Source organism: Protopterus annectens, chromosome 3.part0 (genome assembly GCF_019279795.1).
Source record: "Protopterus annectens isolate FY-2018-M chromosome 3.part0, PAN1.0, whole genome shotgun sequence".
NCBI classification, from domain to species: domain Eukaryota; kingdom Metazoa; phylum Chordata; order Ceratodontiformes; family Protopteridae; genus Protopterus; species Protopterus annectens.
In genome coordinates this window covers 1,934,614,411-1,934,639,110 of record NC_056731.1, presented here as the reverse complement: position 1 = coordinate 1,934,639,110, position 24,700 = coordinate 1,934,614,411, and the positions used below count along the sequence as shown (strand labels likewise).

At 42.9% G+C, this 24,700-nt stretch overlaps 1 protein-coding gene across 2 annotated transcripts in view; it reads left to right on the top strand.

The window, feature by feature from the left end:
- LOC122797194 (SREBF chaperone) overlaps positions 1-24,700 on the top strand; it is a 2,019,897-nt gene that overhangs the window by 997,272 nt on the left and 997,925 nt on the right. For both annotated transcript variants that reach the window (XM_044066018.1, XM_044066017.1), the window contains exon 12: positions 21,052-21,276. In XM_044066018.1, coding sequence (XP_043921953.1) covers positions 21,052-21,276 — 225 coding nt within the window. The remainder of the gene's footprint in view (positions 1-21,051; positions 21,277-24,700) is intronic.

Sequence of the window (24,700 nt, the reverse complement as noted above, 5' to 3'; positions counted from 1 at the left end):
AACTAAATAAATAAGATATACTTGCTACTATTATTCTTCTTTGTTGTGAATACTATTATTATGGCTGAAAAACCTTACAGATTCAAAGTGTGTAAGGAGTGTGGGCCAAAGGTTCCCTTATCTAATGCCCGCAACTCTTGTGTATCTTGTCTGGGCCCTACCTATTTGGAAGTCCCTTGTGATATTTGCAAATCATTCAGTCCTAGGGCTTTAATGGATAGGAAGAACAAATTGATTTTGAAGGGACTTCTCCCCACTAGTTTTTCTGAATTACTGCCTGCAGCACATCCCTCCAAGGCAGGCCAGAAAGAGTCGAGAAAACAACTTGCTGAACCTTCTGGATCTTCCACAACTTCTTTGCATCCAAACAAGGAGCTGGCCTGGAAGATTTCAAAATGGTCAAATTCAAAGATGAAATCCTTGGATCCAACTGCTTCGTACACAAGGTCTGCCTCTTCAGAGCCAGTTCTCTGATAGCCATAACAGCTTTCCCAGACCCCATTATGCCTCCTCTCTGGACCTGGTCCCCCTCTTGGCTACCTTCTTTTTCACTAGGGCATTCTGCCTTTGAGGTAGTAGAGAGAGTATTCTCTTCTAGAGTTCAGGCAGTTCCACCCCCCCCCCCTGGATCTTCCATCTGGGTCCCAGATGTCTCTGTGCTGTGAGCCTCATCAGTCTACCACACAGGGACAGCCAGCCCAAAGTCTGCAGGCCACCCAACAGGGTATCCTTATTTCTTCTGATACTTCTCCAGAGCACCCCACTGAGGAAGTCCCTAGGAAGAGAAAGTGCAGGAGGAGGCATTTATACTCCCCTCAGGAGTCAGTCACAGAATATACTGATTTTGATGAAGAGGAAGGGTCCCCAAGATCACCATCTGATGACATCTCCTTTGAAGACATTTTGGAGATACTTAAAGGGGTGGTCAGTCTACCAATAACCCGTCCCAAGAGGAATCGATATTCCTGGAGACATTTGGGTCTGGTTGACTCCACCCACCAATGAGTTGATCTGTCCCTGAGCATGGGAGGAACCTGATTCTGTTGAGCCGATCCCCAAGAGACCAGATAGGATTTTGGCACTAGCCAAGGGTAATGAGTACTGGAGCAAGAGAGTACCAGTAGATGCCATGGTCATAGCAGCAGCAAAAGAGAAAGAACTTGTGGAGCAGAGTTCATCTTTTCATCCTCTAACAGGGAGTAGAGGGGATAGACAGATTTGAGAAGCATGTTTATGCTTCAGCGACTTTTGCTCTTAGATCACTGAAATATTTGACGCACTTTACCAGACTACAGAGAGATTTAATTAAAAAACTAAACAACGAATATATAGAGAGAAACCAACCAACACAACTTGTATATCCATCCAGTAGATTTATCCGGTGAGCGCTTTCATGCACAGAGGCACTTCTTCAGACCAACAAAATGTAATAAAAACAACAAACAGAACATTTATATAATAAAGCCATCCCAATTAATGAGGTAACTTACGAGACTTCAGCGCTGGTTTTAAAGTTATAGTCCAGGGGTTCCCAAAGTGTGCGCTGTGTCACCCTGGGGAGCAGCAGCTTCCTCACAGGAGCTCCGTGAACTAATACCTTTCATTTATGATTTTTTTGTCTTTTGTTTTTTTAATTTTCGCGCTGTTTGAGCTGACGTCATCACATGCGTGATGACGTCAGCTCCGTTAGGGTTACCAGCCTGTTGGAATTGAGCAAGGAGCTCACGCATTTCCAGCTGGGCATGGCTGCTCAAATGTGAGCAGTAATGGCAATGAACGGATTATGTTCGGGGAACAAGAATCAGACCTGCGGCGGGTACAGCCAGAAAAAATGAAGACTCCATGCAAGTAAGGAAACGTGTGTGTGTGTGTGTGTGTGTGTGTGTGTGTGTGTGTGTGTGTGTGTGTACTTCATCTATGTTCTGTGTGCATGTGTTTTACTGCTTTTGCCAGTTTGACATTTGTTTATATACAAAATTAGGTTGTTTTTCTCATTCTTTTACTAAATCACTGCTAAAAATCATCTATTAATGTATAGGCTCTCAAACAACTGATTCCTTATTAAAAAAACAGTAAATCTTGGAGAAACAAAGTTAAATCTGAGGGAGAAATCTTTATATGCGTAAATCATAGTAGATGAGAGATACAAAGCCTGTACAATGTAACTTTCCAGTAGTGAGTGGCTTGCACAATAGTGAGGAAAGGCAGATCTGGTGCAAAAGACCTGCTCGTTTTTAACCATCAGTTTGTTAATTAAGGGTGAAATAACACACATGGTCCGTTCACTTTTATGAAGTAAGCAAAACACATTCAGTGTAAGGGAAACGTATCATTCACTGTAGCTAAAAATCACTAGAATGCATATAACAAGCTTCAGAATGCATATTCCTTCCCCTCTGATGGATGTGAAGCTGTAAAAACTTATTTAGCCAGAGCTGTCTCAACAGATACTCCCCTCCTTCACTCACTACTGCCAGGAAAATGTGTTGAGCAAATAAATAAGTCGCATAGTTCCAAAAAAGGTTCAAAGTAAAAACATGCAAAACATTTAACTGCAAAGCATTAAAAAGTGCTAAAAACACGTAATCGTTATATTTCTGAATACAAAACAATGGCTTCATAAATTTCTTTTTAAAATTGGTAGCAAACCGCATAATTTGCAAACAAATTAATATTCACTGCATTTACCTTCCCCCATATTCCTAAACCCATATTTAGCTGCAAGCTTATCTGCCTCTGCGGAGCCACCAGCAACTTGGACAGCCCAGTGATTTGTATAAACTGGTCAAGTTAATGACAGAACCCCATCAAATAAGGCAATCAAGAATGCAGGCATTAAAATCGGGCACGCGTCCATTGCAGGTCCTCGTCTTTTACCCTCCACTAACTAAGGCGAGCAAAATCGTTTGTGTACAACCCGCAGCATTTACTGTTGCAAAGAACAGCTCTCGCAACAACGTGCAACAGAGAACGTGCTTAGTGCCACACGCGAACAGCTCGCATTCCCAAAATAGTTCAACAGCAAAAAGAGCAGCAGCTCCAGGCTCACGCCGTACTTGTGATTTCACTTTTTGGGAGGAACTGTAGCTAATCCTAGTAAATGTTTAACGAAAGCGTATGGTAAAGGAAAACAGGGGGCGAGCCTATAGTTTAGATTAGGTCTAAATTGCAGCTCACATCTACCTATGGCTGTTCTCCAACCGGAGACAAGTCCATCAAGTTTGCAGTGATTTTCTGTTGTATGAAACAGACGTATCCCCAACAATTAAAGTGAACTATACACCTTTGTCAGCCATCTCCCCATGGTTATATTAATGTAAGGTGGGTTCATGATTTTCAGTTGCATTAGTAAATAGTAGCGCTTCAATGGGAATATCAAAGAACAGCAGCATCTTTGTTTTGTAATGGTTATCGGTTCCGCTTGACCCGACTGCTGAATTCATTGCTAATTTAAAGTGTTTAAGTGACTGTCTCAAAACCCATGATTTTCTGACTTTTTCTCTATTTTCCATGTTTTTATAAACTGATCCTTTGATCGATCGACTTATGTGGTTACCAAATGCACGTATCATTATTTATCAAATGTTAAGTGACTCAGCAGGGTGACCTAAAAGGGACCATTTTAATCCACAGACTTTTGATATAAATAAGTAAAACCGTACACATTTATTTTTCCCTAGCAGTTTAGCATAGATGGCTGAGGTCATTATCTGGTAAAGGGCATAGGTGTGGATGTAATTCTCTTGCTCTCTGCTTGCATACTTCATGACAAGTCATCTGAGCAGTCCCTGTGCCATTCACGAAAAGTACTTTTGAGGGCCCAGCTGGTTAAAACACTAGAGAATGCTGAAACACAGAATGCACCACAAAAACATGGTAAAATAATTACAAAGCCATGCATGGCTAAAGAGCTTAGAGGCAAGCAAACCAGCACACACAGTAGACTGGAGGCTTGTACTTTCAAGTGATATCACTGAGTTACTGCATAAGGATTTTCTTAGGTGGCCTCTCAGTTAGCAAGCTGAGATGAAAAAGGCTTATTGAGACATTGTAACTTGGATAAGATCATTCCAGAATATGGGGCATCTAACAGAGTGCCTTCCTAAGGGAGGTGAAAAGCATATGGAGGATGTCAAAAGAGAAGCAGAAGAAAGATTACTAGTGGTCTAATGGGCTAGATGAGAATGCAAGCAAAAACGAACACTTGCTGACACTGAGGAGTTAGCCAGTTAGTTTTATAAAGACATTGGGAAAAGCAGACTGAATCTGAAGTTGTTCTTTAACAGCATTTGAAGTTTGTAGTATCTTTGAAAGTGAGGCTGTAATGAGGGAAGGAAAGTTATAATCACGTGCAGATCCAAAACAACTAAATAGACCTGACCTCAGAAACAGTAAGAGAGAGAGATGAACAGAAGTGAGCGATACAGAAGGGGAAATACAGTGCCAAGTGTTCTTAGTCATATATTTTTGCTGTACATTTAAAATGTACCTCAAGTTACAGTCTCATTCCATTAGTTAAGTCACATTAGAGTTGCTCCGATTCTGCTAGTAATTGCTGAAGTTTTTTCTGTAATTTTAATTTGCAAAATTCTAATAAGGTAGTTTCACAGTATATGTAGTGTAAGTGTGTGTGTGTGTGTGTGTGTGTGTGTGTGTGTGTGTGTGTGTGTGTGTGTGTGTGTGTGTGTGTGTGTGTGTAAAATAGCATGTGTTTCTGTTTCCAATGAGTAGGGCTTTAGTTTATTTGCAAAGGTTCTTATGAATGGCTTGGCCTCATGGGTGGTTTACCTGTGTGTCTGTTTTGTGTGTGCAGTTTGTGAATTTTGTTTTGTTTTTATACAGTAGCTGTACAGAAATTTTTCTGGCATTCCTGACAGGCAAACAATGTAAATCAGCTTGTGAAGATGTATCGAGAGTAGATAAATACCTCTGACATAATTTAGTGGGGATGGGCTATTAGAATTTTGTGTGCATACACATACGTACATATATGTATGTACATTTGCACATTATGTATGTCTTGAGAATACATGTATATATAATATATAAGTATATATTAATTCATGTGTATATTTCTAAATTGAAGTTGCTGAAATTTTGAAGTGTTTTGATCTAATATGCAGTTTATTCACGCCGCGTGTGGGGGGGCACCTTGGGAAAACCTGGATTCAGCAAGGGAGCCGAGAATCAAAAAAGTTTGGGAACTACTGGTATAGTCCCATTTAAACTGGGGACTGAGTGAACCTGTAATGTAATTATCCAATTAATTTTGGCTATTTGAACTCTGTTCGCAATATGCCACAATAATTATAACAAAGTGGCTGTCTATGAATGCCTAAGGGAAGCTAGTTAAAATGCTGCCCAACCTTTCTTTTTCCAGGGACAAAGACAACAGGTGTCCGACATGGGGACTAGGGTAACATTAACCTATACTGAGGATATTGGGATGGTTTATGATATAATAAGATGAAACTGGACGGTTTTAATGACAGACGATAATATTAAAGGCATTGTTAGATCTAAACCTGGCTTTTCTTTTAAGAACACCCTGTCATTGAAGAGGCAACTTTGTTGTAATTACAATGCTTCTTTAAACACTAGCACTTTAAGGTCGAATAGACTAGGTGTCTTCCCCTGACATTCCTGTAAGGCATGCACTTTTATCTCAAATGAAATTTTTTTGTTCATCCTATAACTTCTAAAAAGTTTCTACCAAATTCTGTGCAGATTGTCATAGTGTCAATTTAGTATACTTGGCTGTATGCAATGAATGTACGTGTTTTTATATTGGGAAGACCAACTGCTCATTTAATGAGCACATTCTCGAGTATGTTAATGATATACTGAGAAAGGATGAAAATAACATAATAGCAAGACATGTTGATACATATGTTGCACATAGCTTTCGATTTCTAGTCTTACAGTTGATTACACACTGTTTGGGGGGGGGGGGTTATTGTGAACAGAGTTGAAATAGCCAAAATGAATTGGATAATGACATTACAGGCTCACAGAGCCCCTGGTTTAAACGGGACTATACCTTTAAAACTGACATTGAAGGCTCGTAAGTTACTTCATTAATTGAGATGGTTTTATTATGTAAATCTTCTGTTTGTTGTTTGTTTTTAATTACGTTTTGTTGGTCTGAAGTGACTCTGCATGAAAGCACTCACCAGTTAATCATCTACTGGATATACAAGCTGTAGTGGTTGATTTCTCTATATATTCATTGTTGTTTGGACTTATTTTGGGGAGCCAACCTTCAACCACAAGGTTTACCTTTTTTCTTCTGTTGATTAAAGAACTCTCCAAATCCATCTTAGGAGCAGTAACTGCTGAGAGACAGACTTCCATTGCATCTCTCAGTTGGCTGCCTTACAGTCCATTACTAATTTGTCTATGAAGCTAATTTCACATGCAGCTGAAGGTACCTCAAGGGTAGTATGTTCAGGCATTTCCATTGGGAGGCATATCTGGATGCGTCTGTGTGATTTTGTGGAGCCCTTCAAGTCCTCCTTCGTCAGTGCTCCTTTTGACAGAAGTTTGTTGTTTGGCCCCAAAGTGAAGGACACACTGTCCAGGTGTGAGCAAGATGGTAAGACCCTGTCTGCAGTGGGCATATGTTTCTTGACTCCTCAAAGATCCTTTCTAGGAATCAACAGTGTGGTCGGAAAATATGGTTCAGGAAAATCCCAGGTTCATTTCCATGATCCATGTGGAGATAGTTCCCCAGGGGCAGAGGGGGGAACTCCAGTGGAAGATGCTGCTCGCGCAACAGAGGAGGCCCACAGAACCAGAGGGGCAGAGATTTGGATGTTTATCTTAATAAATTGACAGCCTTTTAACCTTCTTTTAGAGTCAAATTGGGCATTTTTAACCTTGTTCTTGGTTCACCTTGTGCCACACGTTTTTCGTATTTTTATCACATAAAATGAACAGATGATCCAGGAGATACCTACACTTCCGGCTAGAAGCCAGTCATTACCAATTCAGAGCACTGGCCCTTGGCCTCACAACAGCCCCCAGGGTGTTCATAAAATGCATGGCAGTAGTAGTAGCCCTCTTGAGACTACACTGATTCCAAGTGTTCACTTACCTTTATGATTGGCTCATTACTGCTCTGACCAGGCATCTACTGATCAAAGCACGAGATTGTGTACTCCAATTGTGGTCTCACCAAGGCATTACAATCAGTCTCAACAAATCTCAATTAGAAGCAACTCAAATGCTAGAATTTATAGGAGCCTTGTTCGACACTATCAGTGACAGCCTCCCTTCCCCTGTCAAGGGAACAGACTGTAAGTTATCAAGTCAAAAAGATAATTCAAAACTCTTCATTTTCAGCCCGACTGATTCTATAGGTGTTAGGGGCGATGTCTGCCACCATAGTTATGGTTCCATTGGCAAGATACCATGCTGAGAATTCTTCAGTGGGCCTTGGCAACTCAGTGGTCCACTCTGTACCAGCCTTTGTCCACCCAGATCAAAATATCTCAGGCATGCAAAAGATATATGAATTTGCTCAGAACAGATTTTACAAGGCCGGCCTTTCATACTTCCTCAACCCAAGGCCATAGTAACCATAGATGAATCCCAGTTTGGGTGGGGATGTACTTCTTGGGAAAGACAATCCGAGGCACCTGGTCCCCAGAAGAGGTCAGCATTCATATCAATGTCCTAGAAATGTGAGCAGTTCTCCTAGAGTTGCAGGCCTTCCAAGACCGTCTCCCTTCAGGGACTATTACGATTCAGGCAGACAGTATATCAGTACTCTAGTGCATTAACAAACAAGGGGGAACCAGATCTTACAGAAGTTCTGAGAGTGTGGCAATGGGCAATATCATCCAGTTGATTTCTGATGGCAATGCACATTCCAGGGCAATCCAGTGTGATAACAGACAAATTGAGCAGGTCCATCCTATTACCACAAGTGGTCTCTGAACAAGGAAGTTGCCGAAAAGATATTTCACCAGTGGGCCGGCTGTGCTGCAACCTCTTTGCATCTCCCCTCAACAACTTTGCTCTGATCCCCACACCGGGAGTCACCAAGAGACACTCTCTTCCATGATTGGCCCTCCAGTCTCCTCTATGATTACCTTCCCGACTCCTCGAATTTTCAAGTTTCTTCAGAAAGCATCGAACGAAGAGCTCATTCATCCTCATTGCACTTTATTGGTCTTGTCAGATTTGGTTCCCCATCCTCTGACTTTATCTAGTTCCCCATCCTCTGACTTTATCTAGTTCCCCATCCTCTGACTTTATCTAGTTCATTCTCCTTGAATCCTGGATCCAATTCCAAAACTTCTGTCTCTTCCGACAGACATGATTCATTGGGACATTTTGGACCTAAAGTTGACCGCATGGTTTGTCCAATTGCATTGATAGCTAGAGAACCCAGGCCCTGTCTGTCACAGCCTATTGTCTTCCAGCAAAGCTTCTACTAGGAAGATTTACAAAAGTAAATGGAAAAGATTTGTTGTTTGGGCTCAATGGAAAGGCATTGACACCTTTTCAGCACCAGTACCCAAGGTTCTCGAATTTTTGGCTACTATTTTTAATGAAGGGGCTAGATGTTCTTTGTGTTTCACTGTTGCAGTCATCACATTTGGGTTATCTGCCTGCAGGTAGCCCTCAGCCGGTCTGAATACCAGAGTCTTCAGATTTCTGCTTCGGATGCTATCGCTTCTTCCATGATGTCAGGTCATCAGGGGTATAAAACATGCAGCCAACACCATTACATGTATCTTTCTTGCTGTGCGGTGCCCGAAGCAGAAGCAGTTCGCAAGTGCCGGTCGGCCTACTCCTGAAATTTTCGTTTTCGAGTTTCAGACCTGAAGTCTTCAAAAAGATAAGTACCTCATTGGGGATAACTTTTTCTTGCTCTAAACAATGTCAGAAAAAATTAACAATTGTCTTGCCTGTGGAAAGCAAGTATCTCATAGAGATTTTCATTCTTACTGCATTACCTGTTTAGGCCCAGACCGCGACATCCTTCGCTTTCGGTTTTTTGCCTTGTTAAACGCCTGAACTATTCATCGTCGGGCTATTTTTGTAGCTAAATACTTTTGTTCTCGATCTCCATACTCCGAAATGGCTTCCTTAAGCCATCCGACTACAGATCTTTTGAAAAAACATAAGGATAAAGACAGAGACAGACTGTATAGGTCCAAAACTGCTGACAACGCTAACGATAAGCTAGTTGCCAGCCCGCCGGTACTCAATGAGGTGCTTTCACAGTCCGTGATACCCGCTACTACAGATTCACAGGCCTCTACTAAGACCCATTCAGAGTCCGGTATGCCACGAGATGCTTCTTCGACTATGGAACCTGTGGATGTCTCTACCTTGGATGGGTCCGGAGCCCCTGTGTAGGCACCGGCTTCTGAGGGTGTATTCAGGCCTACCGATTTTCATATCAAACCGACGACTTTGTTTCAAGCCAAGAATACCGAATTCCTCAGGCCTAAAGCTCGCACTAAACCTAGAAAACCAACGACCAAAGCGCATTCTCAGGCCCATATGCCTCAAAAACAAATGATTAGAATGGCTGAAGACGTTATTACCTTAATTAGGGGAAGCCGGCCTTCCCCCTCTAAGAGACTTAGAACTGGTTTTCTTTCTGATTCTTCTGATCAGAAATCTGATATCTCTGTTCCTTCTGACTACCAGGATTTAACCTTATCTACTTATAAGGATTCTGATGCAGAGGATTCCATTCCCTCTGCTTCCCCTCCAGAAGATTTTTCTTTTGGTGAAACCTTGCATACCCTTAGGGAGCATTTCCTCTGGGAAAGCCAGAACTATTCTCAGTCCAAAAAGAGACTTAGGGAATTTTTAAGCCTGCCTCAACACAGATTTCTAGCTAACCCTCCTGTTCTAGAGATTGTAGATGATGTGTTCTTGGAATCCAGCCTTACCCTAGACACTTTGCCTCCAGCACTCAGGAAACTTGCAGACACTACAGAGTACCTGACTCTCACAAATTCCTTTTCAAGAATCCTGCTGTGGATCCAGAGACCATTTCCCAAGGACCAAAAGGCTACTACTGCCAAAAATCCAACCCCTTCTGATAGGGATTCTAGAGCTTTAGACAGATGGGGTAAGAGGGTATATACTTTTGCTGCTTTGGCCATTAGGGCTTTAAATTGCCAGTTTCATATGTTAAAGTATCAGCAGCATATTATGGGATTAATTAAACAGAAAATGATGTTGATTCCTGACTGTGCTGAACATAAAGATTTACAAGAGTTAATGTATTCTGCTGACCAAGTAGGTAAACATACTTTGCAATGTGGTTTTGATGGTTTAGAAGCATATTGTAGGGCTGCTGTCACTGGGTCTGTACTTAGAAGGCATGCTTGGCTTAAGGAACAAAACTTGCCAGATCACGTTAAAGCTAAATTACTGGATGCACCCTTATACCAAGAGCGCCTTTTTGGCAACAAAGCAGAAGTCCTCAAAAGGATGGAGGAAAAAGCTAAATCTATGCAAACTGTTAAAGATTTCTTACAAGTACAGCCACCTAGATTCAGTAGGCATTGGCCTTCAAAGAACTGGTCCTTTCAAGTCCCTTCCAGGCCTTCTCAGTCCAAACCCAGGAGCAGCAGTCCACCAAGACCTCAGTCTATGCACAGATCTAAGCAGTGGGGGCCCCTCATTTCCAAAGCAGGGAGTAGTAACCCCCCCCCCATTGAAAAATGGCACAATGACTTATCCTTAACTCTACCAAACCTTACTGAACTACTTGCTCCCTTAGGAGGAAAGCTCGCCCTGCATGCAAAAAACTGGGAACTCATTACCCAAGACAAATGGGTTTTAAACACAGTTTCCCTAGGATACAGATTCCACTTCCACTCACTCCCAACCCGAAGTGGATGGCCATACCTACCCCCAAACCAGTGGGTGGAGGCCCAAAAACAAGTGCTCTCTCTCCTCAGTGTCAGGGCTATTCAACCTGTCCCAGCAGAACAAAGGGGACAAGATTTTTATTCAAGACTATTCCTGGTTCCCAGAAAAGAAAACTCCTGGTGCCCTATCCTGGACTTTTCTATTCTCAACACCTTTCTGGTGGTTCCAAAATTCAAAATGCTAGCTCTTCTGCAGTTTCTTCCTATGCTAGCCAAGGATGCCTGGCTGGCAACTCTAGACTTATCTGCACATCCCAATAAGGGAATCCTGCAGAAAATATCTACGCATCAGGGTAGGCTCCATGCAATATCGGTTCTCTGCACTTCCCTTTGGCTTATCTACTGCGCCCAGGGTATTCACAAAGTGCCTAGCTCCTGCCATTGCATTTTGCAGGCAGAGAAATATTCAGATTTACCCATACTTGGACGATTGCCTGATTCAGACAGCGAGTCAGGACGTGCTATTACAGTACCTGGCATTTGTAAAGAGACTTCTAACTTCACTGGGGTTCAGCATCAATGAGACGAAATCACACCTGTTACCCTGCCAACAGATTGTTTTCTTGGGAGCAAGCTTGAACACAACTTCCCAGATGGCATTCCTCACTCCAGAGAAATAAGTTAATTTGACAACCTACTTTAAACAACTGGCCACAAAAACCCAGCTATCTGCAAGGAAAATCTTGCAAGCTCTGGGGTTCATGGCCTCTTGCATTCTGTTAATTCCATATGCAAGACTGCAGATGAGGAAACTTCAATAAAGTCTATGGTGTCAACATTCTCAAGACCTGGAAACAATGATTCCTTTCATTCCTTGTCTAAGGGCAGAGTTCCTTTGGTGGGCCAGAGACCTGCTACCACAACAAGGGACTCCCTTTCACTCTATCCCCTGCTGCCCAAACCCTAACAACAGACACATCAGACTATGCATGGGGGGCTCACATGGCAGGGCAGTACATTCAGGGCAAATGGAACCCAAAACAGATGCACCTGCAGATCAATCAAAAAGAAATGTTAGCTGTACAGAATGCTCTGACAGTCTTCAAAGACCTTATTCTTCCAGGACAACTATTGGTAAAGACAGACAACACCACAGTTATGTGGTACGTAAACAAGCAGGGGGGAACCCATTCCTACCCACTCTGCAGACTAGCCATGGCTCTGTGGAACCCAGCCTTGAGCTACCAAGTGAACCTACAAGCTCAATTCCTGCCAGGCAAACTAAATTCACTGGCAGATGACTTAAGCAGAAATTTCATGGACCCACACGAATGGAAACTGAAACCCAAAATATTCAAGCTCTTGAGGAACAAATGGGGACATCAGAGGTAGGTCTGTTTGCCTCCCCTCAGAACTACTAATTGAACAAATTCTGCACCAGAACTCCCCACAGTCAAGCTTGGAAAGTGGATGCCCTGTCCTTTACCTGGGAAAGCCTCTCAGTTTATGCCTCCCCTCTCAAAGGTTCTACTAAAGATCAAACAGGACAAGCCAAGGACAATAGTGATTGCACCAGACTGGCCACGCCAGCACTAGTACCCCCTTTTGCACAGTCTGACAGTGCTACAACCTTGGCAACTGCCTCAGACCCCTTCCCTGCTGTCCCAGCAGGCAGGCCAGATTCTGCACCCTCAGCTTCAAACCCTGAACCTTGCAGCCTGACTAATTCTCTGATCTCACCTCCAGCAACCCTCAGTAAGCAGGTGCTAAATGTCATTCTTGAGGCAAGGAGGGCTAGTACTAGAAAATCCTATTCAGAAGAGTGGAAAAGATACTGTTCCTGGAGACAAGCTCAGGGGATGGGCACAACAGTGCCCAGCTTACCTCATATTCTAGATTATTTAACAGAAATGCTCCACAAGGGCCTATCTTTCTCTTCAATTAAGATTCATGCCTCTGCCATATCAGCACATTATAATACTGAGCCACCCCTCTTCTCTCATCCCCTGCTAAAACAATTCCTTAGAGGGGCCAAAAATGTAAGACCCCCCCCCAGGAGGGCTCCCATTCCAGCCTGGGACCTTAACTTTGACTTTGTATTGGAAAAACTCACTCTTCCCCCCTTTGAACCAGTTGCTACAGCAGAGTTGAACTTTCTTTCTTGGAAAACAGCCTTACTTCTAGCCATCACTTCAGCAAGAAGAGTGTCTGAACTGCAGGCCCTCATGGCAGTGGAACCCATCATTATCTTCCATGTGGACAGGGTTTCCCTCAGGACTAATCCATCCTTTATGCCCAAGGTGGTGTCTAGTGTGGCTCTAAACCAGTCCCTTCATTTGCCTACTTTTTTCCCTAATCCTGAGAATAAAGGAGAAAGGATACTGCATTCTCTGGATGTACACAGACAGCTTAGAGAAAGGACTAAGGACTAAGCCTTTGAGAAAATCTGTCCAGCTGCTAGTTAGCTTTGCTGCAGGGGCAGAGGGGAAGGCCATTTCAAAGCAAACCATTTCCAAATGGATAGCACATTGCACCCATTTCTGCTACAAACACCATGGAAAACCTACCCCACAGGGGATAAGAACACATTCCACCAGGGCTGCATCTACCTCTACAGCATTTCTCATAGGAATCCCTACCAGGGACAGCCTGGAAGCTGCAACCTGGAGCTCTGTACATACTTTCACCAAGCATTACCACCTGCGTATCTTTTCTAAATCCAGAGCTGGATTTGCCACAGCAGTCTTACAGGGCCTTATTGCTAGCCCTAATGCTCTTTAACTACCTCCACCCTTCCTTAGCTTTGGGAATCAACCCAAATGTGATGACTGCAACAGTGAAACACGAAGAACATAGTACAGTTGTGTACACTTACCATAAATGTAGATGTTCGAGTGTATTCACTGTTGCAGTACTGGTTACCCTCCCTCCAGCCCCCTGACTTCTCTTGACTTTTACCTTTCTTCCTTGTTTGGCATATATTATATCATGTGTATTTGCTTTTTGCTGGGGTGTTTCATACCATATAATTGCTTCCTATTGTGGAGGCACCTGACATCTGGGGCAAGAAAAACTGATGTAATGGCGTTGGCTGCATGATGTTCTTCGTGTTTCACTGTTGCAGTTATTACATTTGGGTTATCTATTTGCAGGTAGCCCTCAGTCGGCCTGATTAACAAAGTCTTGGGTCCTGTGTCAGTTGCTGTCCCTTCTTCCATGACATCAGGTCATCAGGGGTATAAAACATGCAGCCGACACCATTACATCAGTCTTTCTTGCCATGCGGTGCCCGAAGCAGAAGCAGTTCACAAGTGCCGGTCGGCCGACTCCTGAAATTTTCGTTTTCTATTTTCAGAACCAAAGTCTTCAACTAAAGCTAAGTACCCTGTTGGGGAAACTTTTTATTGCTCCTTACCAATGTCAGTAAAAGTTAATAATTGCATTACTTGTGGAAGGCAAATACCTCATAACGATTTTCATTCGTACTGTATTCCTTGCCTAGGCCCTGACCACGACATACCTTGCTGTCGGTTTTGTGTTTTAATCAGCGCACTGTCCGTCGTCTGTATATTTTCGCCTCTAAATATTTCGGTTCTCTGTTTAATTATCCAGAAATGTCATCGGTTAGCGATCCAACTACCGGGATTCCGAAAAAACGCAAAGATAAAGACAGAGACAGGCCGCCGAGGTCCAAAACTGCCGACGACGCTTCTCCTAAGCCAGTCGCCAGTTTGCCAGTACTCAGTGAGGCACTTTTGCAGCCCCTGATATCCCTACTTCTGATTCGCAGGCCTCTACTGAGAACCATTTGGAGTCTGGTATGCCGCGAGATGCTTCAACTATGGAACCTATGGATGTCTCTACCTTGGATGGGTCCGAGCCGCTGTGCAGGCACCGGCTTCTGAGGGTGTATTCAGGCCTACGGACTTGTGTATTAAACCGATGCCTCCTTCTTTACTTAGGCCTAAATCTCGATCCATGTCTAAAAATCCAACGCCCAGGCCACATGCTCAGACCTCTAGGCCTAAAAAACAAATGATAAGAATGGCTGAAGATCTAATGACTCTAATCAGGGGTAGCCAACCCCCCCCCTCCCCCTTCTAAGAGGCCTAGGACTGAAGTTGATTATGAATCTTCTGATCAGGATTCTGTTTTTTTCCTGACTCTTCTGATGATCTGGATTTGCCCTTACCTACTTATGAGGATTCTGATGCAGCAGACTCTATTCCCTCTGCTTCCCCTCCTGAGGATTTTTTCTTTTGGGGAAACCTTACATACTCTAAGGGAGCATTTCCACTGGGAAAGCCAGGATTTTTCTGATTCAAAAAAGAGGCTTAGGGATTTCCTTCTCCTAAATCAGCACAGGCTTTTAGCTATTCCTCCTGTACTAGACATTGTTGACAATGCTTTCTCGGAATCTAGTTTGGCCCCTGATTCCCTGCCTCCTGCTCCCAGAAAACCTGACAGATACTACAGGGTCCCTGAGTCCCACAAGTTCCTTTTCAAAAATCCTATTGCAGATCCAGAGACTATTTCACAGGGGCCCAAGGGCATTAAGGCTTCTACTGCTAAAAATCCTACCCCTTCTAATAGAGACTCCAGGGCACTGGATAGATGGGGTAAGAAGGTTTACACTTTTGCATCCTTGGCCATTAGGGCTTTAAACTGTCAGTTTCATATGTTAAAATATCAGCAACATGTTATTGGACTGCTTAAACAGAAAATGATGTTGATTCCTGACTGTCTGGAAAATAAAGAATTACAGGATTTAATGCATTCTGCCAAACAAGTTGGAAAACATACTTTGCAATGTGGTTTTGATTCATTATAGGCCTCTTGCAGGGCTGCTGTTACTGCGTCTGTAATCAGAAGGCATGCTTGGCTTAAGGAGTAATCTTTGCCTGATCATGTTAAAGCTAAATTGTTGGATGCTCCTTTAAATCAGGACCGCCTGTTTGGCAACAAGGCTGAGGAAGTTCTTAAAAAGATAGAAGATAAAACTAAATCTATGCAAACTGTTAAAGGTTTTTTTACAAGTTCAGCCTCCTAGATTTAGTAGGCACTGACCCTCTAAGAAATGGTCCTTTCCAGCCCCTTCCAGGTCTTCTCAAGCCAAACCCAGACACAGCAAAAACCCCAGGTTTCAGTCCCAGAGGACTCTCAGAACTAAGCAGTAATGGGCCTCCACTTCCAAGTCTGGGAGTAATAAGACTCCTCGCTATGGTAAACTGTCTCAATTACTTCCTTTTAAAATTTCCAAGCACTTATCAACTGACTTCCCCTTTGTGGGGAAAGATTGCTCTTCATGCAAAGAATTGGGAACTCATTACCAAGGACAAATGGGTTTTAAATACAGTGTCCCAGGGATACAGATTTCATTTCCACATGTTGCCAACACCCAGTGGGTGGCCGGACCTACCCCCAAATCAGTGGGCAGAGGCCCAAAAACAAGTACTTTCTCTCTTAAGCATGGGGGCTATTCAACTGGTACCAGAAGAGGAAAAGGGACAAGATTTCTACTCAAGACTTTTCCTGGTACCCAGAAAAGACAATTCATGGCATCCTATCCTGGACCTGTCTACTCTAAACACCTTTTTGGAGATTCAAAAATTCAAGATGCTGACTCTTCACCAATTACTTCCTATGCTAGGCAAAGATGCCTGGTTGGCAACACTAGATTTAAAAGAAGCATACCTGCACATCCCAATCAGGGAATCTTGCAGAAGATACCTATGCTTCAAAGCAGGCTACACGCACTATCAGTTCACTGCACTGCCCTTTGGCTTATCTACTGCGCCCAGGGTATTCACAAAGTGCTTAGCTCCAGTTATTGCATTTTGCAGGCAAAGAAATATTCAGATATACCCATACCTGGACGATTGTCTAATTCAGGCAGAAAGCCAGGACATACTTTTGAATCATCTGGCCTTTGTAAAAAGGGTTCTAACTTGTCTGGGGTACACCATAAATGAAAAGAAATCACACCTGGTACCCTGTCAACAAATTATATTCCTGGGAGTAAGCTTGAATACAACTTCCCAGGTGGCTTAACTCACGCCAGAAAAACAAATTCATTTGACAACCTGCTTCAAACAAGTGGCCACAGAAACCCTACTATCTGCAAGACAAATACTGCAAGCCTTGGGGTTCATGGCTTTCTGCATTCTTCTAATTCCATATGCAAGACTGCATATGAGGAAACTGCAGTGGTATCTAAAAAGTCTATGGTGTCAACATTCTCAGGACCTAGAAACAATGATTCCTATCATACCTTGCCTACGCCTAGAGTTCCTTTGGTGGGCAGAGGCCTGCCACCAAAACAAGGGACTACCTTTCACACCACCCCCTGCTGCCCAAACCCTAACAACAGATGCATCAGACTATGCATGGGGGGCTCACCTGGCAGGGAAGTGCATTCAGGGCAAATGGAACCCAAGTCAAATGCACCTGCATATCAATCAAAAAGAAATGTTAGCTGTACAGAATGCTCTGACAGCCTTCAAGGACCACATTCTTCCAGGACAACTAATGGTAAAGACGGGCAACACCACTGTTATGTGGTACATAAACAAGCAGGGGAGTACAAATTCTTACCCCCTCTGCAGACTAGCGATGGCATTGTGGAAAACAGCCTTGAGCTACCAAGTGCACCTACAAGCTCAGTTCCTGCCAGGAAAATTAAATACACTGGCAGACGGATTAAGCAGAAACCTCATGGACCCACACGAGTGGAAACTGGAACCAAGGATTTTCAACATGTTGACAAGCAAATGGGGGTGCCCATATACAGACCTGTTTGCCACTCCCCAGAACTACCAATTGGACAAATTTTGTACAAGGACTCCCCACAAACAAGCCTGGAAAGTGGATGCTCTGTCCTTCAGCTAGAAAATCCTATCAGTCTATGCCTTCCCCCCTCTGCCTCTGCTCTCCATAGTACTACTAAAAATCAAACAGTACAAACCAAGGATGATTTTGATTGCTCTAGACTGGCCACGCCAACACTGGTACCCCACCTTTGTGGAGTGGAATAACCATTGCTGTGTGCCACTCTGTGGGTACATAGCCTGTGGAGAGGCTGAGTTTGAACAGTGTGTTTAGGTAAGGGGTTAGTTCGTCTCTGAGCTCGTATAGGACGCAGCCTGGGACACTGTCCAGTCCCATTGATGCTGTGTTTTTGGCTTTGAAGAGGGCTGTTTTAACCTGTCTGTGATTTCAGGGACTCTACATTCTTCTGGTATGGTTATGGGTCCTTTTGGAGGTGAGAGGGGGGTGAAGTTTGCACTGAACCTGTCTGATAGGATGTTGGCAATATCGGTTGGTTCAGTGTATTTTGTGCCATTCTGTACTAACTCCGATCAGATCTGAGCATTGCCACTTAGATTCTTGACATAGCTAAAGAATGCCTTGAGGCCTATATATTGGCCTCAACAAATCTGGTTTCCTTTCCTCTGGCCTCATCTACAGAAGGAACCCTGGATTTTGGAACCCTTTCCAGATTTTCTGTCACACCTGTCAGGAATGCTTCCTCCCAGCCTTCACAACCTCAAGCTGACAGCTTGGTTCCTCCAGTTCCATTAATTGCCAGACAATTTATGCTCGCCTCCCCTTTCCGTCACATTCTGATTTCCTCCCATAAGTCAACCACTCAAAAACTCTCTAGGACTAAATGGAAGAGGTTTGTAATTTGGACTCAACAACACACTATGGATCCTCTCATGGCTCCCATTCACTCTATTCTAGAATTTTTAGCCCATATTGTCAGTAACATAGCTGTGGCTTCTACTATTAAGGTCCATTTAGCAGCCATTTCAAATTTTCACATTAGGATAGACAACTTATCTCTCATTTCCCAAAAACTTTGCAAAGCCTTCTTAAAAGGGACCATGTTGTTAAGACCTCCCCACAAGGATCCCTCACCCCTTGGGATCTTAATTTGGTTCTGAGTCTGATTGTTCAACCACCCTTCGAACCTACAGCAACTTGTGATATTAAGTTCCTATCCTGGAAAACTATCTTTTTGGTGGCTCTCACATCTACGAGACAGATACCAGGAGTTCAGGTGCTATCTTCCCACCCCCCCCACCCCATATTTGGTTTTTCATAAAGACAGAATCTCTTTGCATACTAACTCCTTCTTTTCATCCAAAGTTGTTTCTCAAACAAATATTAACCAAGCTATACATTTGCCTGTTTTCTTCCCTAATTTTAGTAATAAAGGTGAATATGTACTACATTTGTTGGATGTTCATAGATAGTTACATTTCTATTCACGTAGAACTAGAGTTTCAGAAAGCAAACCAATTGTTTATTGCATTAGCAGACCCTAGGAAAGGCAAACCAGTTTCCAAAGTTACCTTATGAAAATGGCTTTCTAGTTGAATTTCCTTCATTTAGTCTTCAAAAGGCATAAAACCTCTCAAATCCATTCAAGCTCACTGTACCAGGGCGATGGCCACATCTGCAGTCTTCCAGACAAATGCTTTTTTTGGATGATATTTGTGCAGCAGCCACATGGGCAAACCAATCATACCGTTATCACTGATTACAAGTTAGATTTGGTCTCCAGGGGAAGGGCCTCGTTTGGTGCGATGGTTCTGAAGAACATTCTCCTGTGAGTCCACCCGGGGTAAAGGTAGCTGGGGACTTGGCCCCATATGTGAGGATGAGATGAAAAATTGACAGTATCAGATAGAGGTTATGTACTCACCATAACGTTCCATCTGTATTGTCGATTCTTCATCTCTCATCACATCACCTCCCTCCAACCCCCCCTCCTTGAGGTTCTTGGTTGAATGGGAAGAGATTAGCTTGTTTTCCTTATACTCCAGAAATGGTCTCCTTTAAAATCTGTTTGGGTATTAAACACTAAAGTTCCTTTTCTGTGGATGTAGTTATAGCAAACAAGATCTGAAGTAATGGGGAGAGATGAATAGTTGGTAAGGGGAGGTATCCAAGAGCTGTTTTGGTTGCCATGAGCTTGCTAACAGACAATCAGATCTGATGTATCGAACCTGGACCCATGTGTGAGGAGAGATGAGAAATCGACAATACAGATGGAACGTTATGGTGAGTACATAAGTTCTTTTTTTAACTTGGAAAACAATATTTTTGATAGCTGTTACATCAGCTAGGAGAGCTTATTCAACTAGATCCATGACAACCACTTCAGTATTTTTATCCAGATACTCCATGGATGATATTTGTGCTGCAGGCACTTGGGCTTATCCTCATACTTTTATTGCTCATTGCAAAGTTGATCTGGTATCCGGGGAAGAGCAGCCTTCGGCTCAACAGTACTCAGGAATGTCCTTTTTCACCTGGGATTCAGGTAGCTGGAGAGTCTGTCCCACATGTTGAGGAATGAATGAAAATTTACATCATCAGATAAAGAAGTTCTATTCTTACTATAATATTCCATCTGTGTTGTCCATTTTCATTCCTTCTCAACTCCCCTCCCCCTACTTTTTATTGTTCATGGTTTCTGGAAGATCGAGAGGAAACTGGAGGAACCAGTGTTCCTCTTTTTTGAGCTCCAGTTAGTGGTTTCTCATATAAACATTGTTATTTAGAAGTAAAAAGCAACCAACAAGAGCTGAGGAATGGAGGGGGACTACAGCATTATGGGTAAGGGAGGAGCTCGAGAGTTTGCAGTAGGACACGAGCTGTAAAAAGTGGCCGAGTCTGATCTGAACCCACATGTTGAGGAAGAATGAAAATGGACAGCCTAGCTGGAACATTATGGTGAGTACAAAACTTCTTTGTTTAAAGTTGTAGCCATGATGTGACCAAAACAGCGACAACACGTACTGTTTTCCATTCACAAGAGTAAATTTTTTCCTTCCAAGCTGTTACTATACACTACAGTATAAGGAAGGTGCAGAAAACAGTTGGAACTAATACTTCTTAATCTACTATGTACAATTTTCATGATGGGGATCATCAGAGAAGGACTAAAAAAACATATTTTAATGAGGATATTTAAATCAGAAGGCATTGTTTTCCTTTAAGGAAATTTCCCTCACTCGGTTTGTGTACTGAATGCAGGTCACAGACCTAGTGCTACTGCCTGTTCAAAAATAATTAATGAAATAATCTTCCCATTCCTTTGTTTGCCTTATTCTTAATTAAGTGATTTAATTTCCTTAATTAGTTATATTGTTTTAAGACTGTTGATTATCTTTTGATTTTGTACTTTTCATAGCTTGCTGACCTGAACAAGCGCCTCCCTGCTGAAGCTTGCCTGAATCGTACAAAGCCCAACAACAGACCACAGAGGTATGAACGCCAGCCTGCTGTACAACCTACCAACCCATATACCATTACCCTTCAGCATCCCAGCTCTTCTTTTCGAACCCTTCGCCTCCCCAAAAGACTGAGAGTCATCTACTTTCTTGCCCGAACACGCCTTGCACAGAGGATCATTATGGTAAGTAGCCATTTTTTTTTTTTTTTTTACTGCATCATTATTATGTTAGATGTTGGCACATAACTGAATTATTCTTTGACTGTCTAACCTTCTTTTCTGTGCATTCCCAAGGGGTGACTGTCCTTCCTTTATAGTCTTGTTGTGTTTCATTTCAGACTGGGCTAAAGGACCTTGCAGTGTAATAATAAAATTCTTGTCTCATAACTTTGCAGAATATATAATTCAGCAGACTCTGGCTAACACAACACAAGTGCATCAGTTATGTTGCACTTTTATTTTTACAGGCAGTGAACAGTTATTTTTTGTGTTCTGTGCTAGATGCAGTTATCTAAAGTCTTGACACAGGCTGGTTCCTAGTTTGCAGGAGTCTATTTAATACTTATTATTGTAAGTGTTTGTATGTTACTGTTCACTGTTCAGCCCTCTTCTTTGGGATACCTGCTTGCAGTTAGCCTATTGGCTGGCCTGGCTTCCAGAGATGTACCTTTCCCCATTGGCCTTTGCCAACTCCCGCTTACTTGTATGTCAGTGATACAGCAGGTGCTTTAGTCAACACCATTTTTCGATCTTTCTTGTAGCATTGCCAGCACAGTCACATGCTGTGTAACCTTTGCTGAGTGGTTTAGTCTGATTCCAGAGAAGAGTAAATTCCCCACAGGTGAAGCGTTTTAACTTTGTGTTAGCAGTAGTGCTGTCAGAGTCGCATAGGAATTCTAATATTGAAGTATTTGTAAAGAAAAACAATTGTTTGGATTGTGGCAGACAGATATCACACAAGAATTTCAACATTTATTTATTTATTTTTAATGCTTGCCTACTTGGTGGGTAAGCTGCTACAAGACCCTTTTCAGCCACTACCCAGGCCATAAAGCATTCACAACATAAGCAGACAGAGCAGTAATATGGTTAACATAAATCAGTATAAAACAGTAGACATAATAGTGTAGTAAGTTATAGTATAATATACTAATATAAGGGCTGAGCCTGTAATGAGACACTGATTACTTTTCTACCCCGATAAACAGATTTAAATAAATAAATTAAAAATACAACAGTGTACAACTATTTTCATTGTGATAAATGAAATTAATCAATCTTAGCACATATGAGTGTACATAATATACAACTTGTGAGCAGTAATGTGCACCTAAATTAGCTATTTACAAGTGAGTAAACAGACACTTTCATTGTCTGTTTTATTTTGATGCAGATCATGACGTGTGTTTCTCTGCACTATATGATTTATTTATTCTGAAGGCAATCAAGAGGAAAGAGAAGTCTCTTCGGGAGTGCACAACAAACAAGAGTGCACATTCTTGGTTCTTTATCACTGTGACATGGACCAAGGTCTCTGGTAACCTCCCTTAGAACTGTAAACTCTCAGAAAAGTGACAGTAGAAGAAATAGGAAGCTAAGGACAGTCCGACTGACATCTGCAGTTTTCTAAGTCTGGTGTTATCAAACTTGACAATGTGGTTTCCCAGTCGCCTTGCTGTGCAGTTGGATTCAGACAAGCATTTTGGCACAACTGCTTTGCAGGCAACCATGTCTTCAGCTTCTAGTATATTCTTATGGATCTAAGTCACCGAGGCATTGGCCTGTCTAGGGGCCCCAACTCTCAGCACCTGTTATGCGGTTAGCAAGATGGGGGTTGGTGCCAACTCACTCCTAGTTAGAGGAAAGATAGCAGGAGACTGTGTGGTGGTGTTGGTCACTTGCTCTTAAAAAAAGACCACTAAGGTTGTTCATTCAGAAAAACTGAGGCCTGAAACTCCAAAGCCTAAACCAGCACCCACAAGATGTTCATCGTGTTTCACTGTTGCAGTCATGACTGTAGGGTTCTCCCCTGCCGGCAGGCAGTCCTCGGTCGGCCAGAATCCCAAAGTCTGGGTCCGGCGTCGGCTGTTCAGCCATGCTCCCTGACGTCAGAGTGCCAGGAGTACAAAGCTGACAGCCGACGCCATGTTCTCCAGTTTTTCTTGCCGTGCGGTGATAGCAGTTCGCAAGTGCCGGTCGGCTGACTCCTGACAATTTTTTCTAATCAAACTTCAGTCCGAAGACTATCTTCTTCTACTCAAAGCTAAGTACCCCGTTGGGGAAACTTTTTTCTTGCTCCAGTCCGATGTCAGAAAAAGTTAATAATTGTATTTTATGTGGGAAGCAAATACCTCATAAGGATTTTCATTCTTACTGTATTCCTTGCTTAGGTCCTGACCCCGACGTAGATAGTTGTCGGTTTTGTGCTAGATTCAATCAACGTACTATTAAACGAAGGTACGATTTTGCTTTTCATTACTTCGGTAGGCGTTTTAATTACAAAATGTCGTCGGATACGGTTCCGGCTACCGGAGTTCATAAACGACGCAAGGACAAAGACAGGCCTCCGAGGTCCAAATGAGACGATATCGCACAAGCGGAGCCAGCATCAGGTTCGGCCGTAGTCAGTGAGGCGCTTTTGCAGCCCCTGTCGTCGGCCATTTCGGAACCGATAGCCGAAACGGACTCCCATGAGGAGCCAACTAGGCCTTTGAATATTTCAGTTGGACCTTCGGACAGTGCTCCTTCGGATGGGTCCGGAGCCGCTGTGCAGGTACCGGCTTCCGAAGGGGTTTTCAGGCCTACTCATCTTCTTATAAAGGCAAAGCCAAAGACAAAGGCAAAGACTCCTTCCAAATCAAAGACTGCAACCCAGGCCTCTTCTGATCTGGCTCCCAAGTCTCAGAAGCAGTTACTTAAAATGGCGGAGGACTTACTTACTACCCTCCAGATAAAAGGCCAAGGCAGGAAGTTTATTATGACTCCTCTGATCAGGCTTCTGTTTCTTCTGTTTCTTCTTCTGACCAGGAATATTCTTTCCCTCCTTATGAGGATTCTGATGCTGAGGAATCCATTCCTTCAGCTCCCCCCCCCCCTGAGGATTTCTCTTTTGGGGAAACTTTGCATGAAATGAGGGAACATTTCCACTGGAAAGGACAGGAGTACTCGGAATCTAAGAAAAGACTAAGGGATTTTCTTCTTCTTCCCCAACATAGGCCCCTGGCTATTCCTCCTATTTTGGATATTGTGGATGATGCTTTTTCGGAGGCTAACTTAACTCCTGACTCTTTTCCTCCAGCTCCTGTTAAGCCAGACAGATACTATAGGGTTCCTGATTCCCACCAGTTTTTATTCAAGAACCCTACTGCTGACCCTGAAACCATTTCTCAGGGTCCTAAGGGCGTTAAGGCCACTTCTGCTAAAAACCCCATTCCCACTGAGAAGGATTCCAGATCTTTAGAAAGATGGGGCAAAAAGTGTACACTTCTGCTACTTTATCTATTAGGGCTTTGAACTGTCAGTTTCATATGCTGAAATACCAGCAATTTCTCCTGTCTGTTTTAAAGCAAAAGCTAACTTCCATTTCCGCCTGTGCAGATGATAAGGA